At 51.8% G+C, this 4,709-nt stretch overlaps 1 protein-coding gene across 5 annotated transcripts in view; it reads right to left on the minus strand.

The window, feature by feature from the left end:
• Ltbp1 (latent transforming growth factor beta binding protein 1) overlaps positions 1-3,971 on the minus strand; it is a 386,955-nt gene extending 382,984 nt beyond the window's left edge. For 4 of the 5 annotated variants that reach the window (XM_048416147.3, XM_048416146.3, XM_048416144.3 and 1 more), the window contains exons 1-2: positions 3,159-3,970; positions 2,089-2,159 (exon numbers count right to left, since the gene is read on the minus strand). In XM_048416147.3, the coding sequence (XP_048272104.2) occupies positions 2,089-2,159; positions 3,159-3,634 (547 nt within the window). In that variant the 5' untranslated portion in view covers positions 3,635-3,970. Of the gene's footprint in view, positions 1-2,088; positions 2,160-3,158 lie in introns of all 5 variants that reach the window. The other variant, XM_085691031.2, reaches the window with a different exon arrangement.
• Positions 3,972-4,709: the final 738 nt, after the last annotated feature.

Below are 4,709 nucleotides of genomic sequence, written 5' to 3' on the forward strand. Positions count from 1 at the left end.
TGTGCACGTGTGTGCTGTGCACATAGGGACCACAGGTCAACCTTGAATGGCATTCCTCAGAAGCCCTCCACTTTGTTTTTTGAGATAGAGTCTCCCATTGGCATGGAACTCACCAATGAGGCCAGACCGACTAGCCAGCAAGCTCCAGGGAGCTACTTGTCTTTGTCTCCCAGCTTTTTCAGGCATTCAATCCCAAGTTCGAGGGATTGAACTTGGGTCCCTATGCTTGCATGGCAAACACTTCACCAAGCAAGCTATCTCCCCAGCTTCTGACCTATGCGTTCAGCCTTCACACAGCAATACCTCACTGCCTTGGGGCTGTCGCAGAGGGTTACCCACCATGCTGCAGGCCGAACCTGTCTTAGCAGCTCTGAGGGAGATGCAGTTACGGGGAGAAGCAGTCCTAACACAGGATACCTTGTTGCCACCTCTGTTCATTCTGTCAAGGATGAGCTAAGAAGTTAAGAACAGAAAAACAGAGCCAGGTAGTGATGGCACACACCTTTAATCCCAGCACAGAGGCAAGCAGATAGATCTCTGTGAGTTCCAGGCCAACCTGGTCTAATATATATATATATATATATATATGTGTGTGTGTGTGTGTGTGTGTGTGTGTGTGTGTGTGTGTGTATACGTGTGTGTGTGTGTGTGTGTGTGTGTGTGTGTGTATGGATAATATATCTATAATTTACAATGCCTACAAGCCAATGCATTTCTGATCTAGCAGCTGGAGTTTGGCCCTCAGAAAGTCTTAAGTCAGTCATTACTCCTGATCATAGCCCAAACCCTAAAACACAGAGATGGGTCCTTTTCATCTGCTTAAAACCCCTCTGTTCACTTCATGAACTAAAAGTATTTTTCAAAACACAGGGTCACCAGAATGACTGCATCAAGTCTTTACTCCTCCATCAGTGTTACAGAACCCAAACTATTATACAAGGTGCATGCTGGGTTTTATTTATAGATCAGTAGCAGCTGAAATTTTGGACAACTCCAGTTCATACAACAATAGCTAAAGCTCTACAAAAAGAACAGAAAGTGCTTACTTTGGGGGCTAGACATGATTTAGTGGTTAAGAGCACTGGCTGCTCTTACAGAGAACCTGGCTTCAGATCTCAGCAGCAACATGATGGCTCACAACCATCTAGAGCTCCTGTTCTCGGGGATCTGACACCTCTTCTGGTCTCTGCATGTACTAGGCATATGCATAGTACACAGACATACACGCAGGTAAAACATTCATACACATAAAAAAATTTTTTAAAAAAATTAAAAATTTTAATACTTTTTCTAGAATGGAAGTAATTTCTTTTTATTCTCAGCTAACTTGTCAAGGGGACCTCGGTATACATTTAGCTTCATCTTTAACTTTACAATGTTTATAAGGAATATTCTTCAGTGTTCTCAAATCTATGTGTATTGCTAATAAAATAATAACACTAAGTCTGCATATTAACTGGGAAAACCCCATGTGCAGGAAAATTCTGGAAAAGAACTGGACCTCAGAGATGGAGGGTGTGGGTGGCTCTTTTCAGAAAACTTTATTCATTTTTAATATTGGGTCTGCTTAGATTAGGTCTGTAATTCCAGAAAGGTGGGGGCAGGGAGTGTGTGGCTGTGTATATTGATGCACAATGTACTAACAGCTCATTGGTAAAGAGTTTGCTCAGCACCTGGGTAGCCTTAAACTCAAACCCCAGCACAGCAACTATACCTGCCGGATTCCAGGTAAGGATCTCGAAAAGAATGCTTCTTATTGGTTGGTGCCATGTTTAAATTAATGGTATTGGTTCTAGCACACAGACTACCACCAAACGGGATCCCCCCCCCCCCAGCACTTGACTCAGTGAGGCAGTGGTGAACGCCTGGGTTGAGTGCAGAAAACACTGGCTGGGTGGACCTGTATAACCCAGTCCTTCCTTGACGGTTATACAGGCTGCAGGTGGACTGTATTTCAGATTACAACTTCCTGAGGGCAGTACCTGCCTCTTCAAGAGGCTCCTGTAGAACCCCCCACCCTGCCCCCCATGCACACAAACAGCCCCACCTGGCCCATTGTGCAAGGCCGCTGTGAGTACAGCAACTTACGTTTGGTGCACCTCTGAGAGCCAGGAGCCTTACTCCAGCCATGGCAGCACTGCCCTCCACAGACATTGATCCTGAAACAAAACGAGACCCCTGAGTCCAGCGATGCTCCCTTCCCAAAGAATCAAGCTTTCAGAACGTTCCTGAAAAGCCACTCTCTTGCTTCCGCATTCCTCTGGATTAGAGAGAGCTCTAAGAATACTCAGGATGTCCAACCCAAAGCTGTCCAAGTGGAAAGACTGAGGGGCCATTCATTCACCTGCGAAGGATGGAGGAATCAAAGGGCCTGCATACCAAGGGCATAGAGAATAAATCCAAACTTCCAAAATAATGACTGTCTTAATCCCCAAATTAAAACAGAGTCGAATGTATTCTGCATATTCTCTGGGTCACTTTGATTCAGAGAGAATCACACACACACACACACACACACACACACACACACACACACACACACACACACACAAATGAAATCACACCCAGGGGATCTAGCCCTGAATAGGGAGAAAAGTCAAATGTCCAAATTAAGTCGCCCTCACCACAACTTGTGATTGATGGGGAGAAAGCTCTGCTAAGGATACCGAATAACAAACTCCCCAAGCCCCACTACTGCCCATGCCGTCTCACTAACCCTGACCCCCTACCACCGTAGGACAGCCGACCCCACAGGTGCCAGGAAAACCAAGTCTACAATTTCCAGTATGCCCAAGGAGAGCTGGGTCGTAAAAGTCAACTTTCACTCACAATCCCTTTTTCATTAGGTAAACCAAAATAAAAACCGAGTTGCAAGAGTTTAATTGATGCCTTGGGATTAAGCTCTAGTGACTTCATGTTTACGCCCATGGTCTAGGAGCAGAAGGGTTTGCGCACAGGAGGTTACGCCCCGGGGAAGAAATAAATGCCTTTTGTGTTTCCCCCGCAGCTCCTTAACAATGCACTCGGAGTTAAACGCCAGTAAAAGGGAGCCGGCTTCCCCCGCGCTCGCCCCTTCCCGCAGCGCCCCCGGTGGGGAGGAGACAAACCCCGAGCCCCGGCGGGTCCCCGCGCGGGAGGCGGGCAGAGAGTGGGCTTACCCCTGCAGCTGTTGCTTCTGTTGAACCTGCAGCCTGGAGCCCCCGGTGCTCTGGGTGTCCTGCTGCACTTTGGAGCGCATGACTTGCCTGCCATGTTTGGCGAAGCGGGTGACCGCCGGCTGAGCACCGGCCTTAGAGTGGAGCTGCCGGCCGGGCGCCCCCGGACGCGCGGGCTCGGGTGGCAGCGGTGATCGCAGCCCGGGTAGGGCCGCGCCGTTCGGCTGACTGGTGCGCCGGGTCCGCTCGGCTGGGGGCCCGGCCAAAGAGCGGCTGGAGGTGGCCGATGAGCTGCGGCTGTACCTGGCGTCCAGCGCGACGTTGAAAGTCCGTGGGGGCCCAACCAGAGGCAAGGCTCCAGCCGCCAGCCCCGGGCCCGGGCGCACCACATACGTGATCCTCCGCACCCGGCCGTGCGCAGACCACGCTAGCAGCCCTGCCCAGAGCAGGAGTCCCCACCTGAGCCAGGCTCCCGCCATCGCGGGCAGTCTCCGGCCGCGCCTCTCGCTCTGCCCCGGCGCACTCGCTCCTTTTCCCCAAGGACTCCGCGGAGAGCCGAGACGCGCAGCGGGGTGGAGGCCGACTGGGTGGCCGCAGAGGAGCGAACTTTGCGGGCCGCTGAAAGGCAGCGGACCCCAGCCGGGAGCGGTGGCGAGCAGGGGGCGGGAGTTGGGGTGGAGAGTAGGGGAGGGGCGCGGGCTGCTCAAGGTGAGGGTCCCCTGGCTCAGCCGGGGTGTCGCGGAGTGCAGTCGGGGTGCCACAGTCGCCGACCTGCGAGGGTAGGAGAGGACGATCGTGAGCGCTGGACGCTCAGAGGCAGCCCCGGCTGCAAAGTCTTTTAAAAGTTTCTTCGCCCCGGTGGAGCCGTGTGTCAGATCTGAACAGCCAATCTGCGGCAGACGTGACGTCAGGCAGCAAATCCTAATTGGGGAAAGCTTGAGATGAGCCCGAAAACGAGCCACCACCCTCTGCATCCAGAGATTAGGGCTGTGGGTCGGGTGGACTGAGGTCCCCGTTCCCCGAGTCCTCGGCCCCCAGTCCCAAGAGAAGATAAAGAGCTCATCTAGGTGCCGGAACGACCCTTTCCTTCTCGCAGCCCTATAGATTTGGGCTATACAGTTGGAAGCTCAAGCACTTTCTTCCCAGAGTTTCCTCGGATACTACCGGCAGGAGTTGGATCAAAACACTAGGTCGGGCCCCAGAAAGGACTATCTGAAGTAGGCTGAGTTGTCCACTGGATCAAAAGGAAAGTTCTCTTTAGGATGACTTGGTGGTACCCTAGTTCTGGTATTGGAGGGTCGAGAATGCAGGACAGGCAGCAGGGGGCGCCCGTGTAGATGAAGAAACCCGGAGAGGCTGCCCTGGCGGTGGTCCTTGCAGAGTGGAGCTTTTAGTATTCCTCACGTGTTTATGGGGGTGGGGGGAGATGAAGCGGTGAAAGAGAGTTTTGGAAAAAAACGGGAAATGACATCTTTACTGCTAACGTCTAAATTAGAACAATGTTATCAACAAAAAGCATGCTGTTATTCCATGCTTGAAATCTAAAGTCCTTGA

This window comes from Myodes glareolus, chromosome 6 (assembly GCF_982192425.1).
Source record: "Myodes glareolus chromosome 6, mMyoGla1.1, whole genome shotgun sequence".
Taxonomy (NCBI): domain Eukaryota; kingdom Metazoa; phylum Chordata; class Mammalia; order Rodentia; family Cricetidae; genus Myodes; species Myodes glareolus.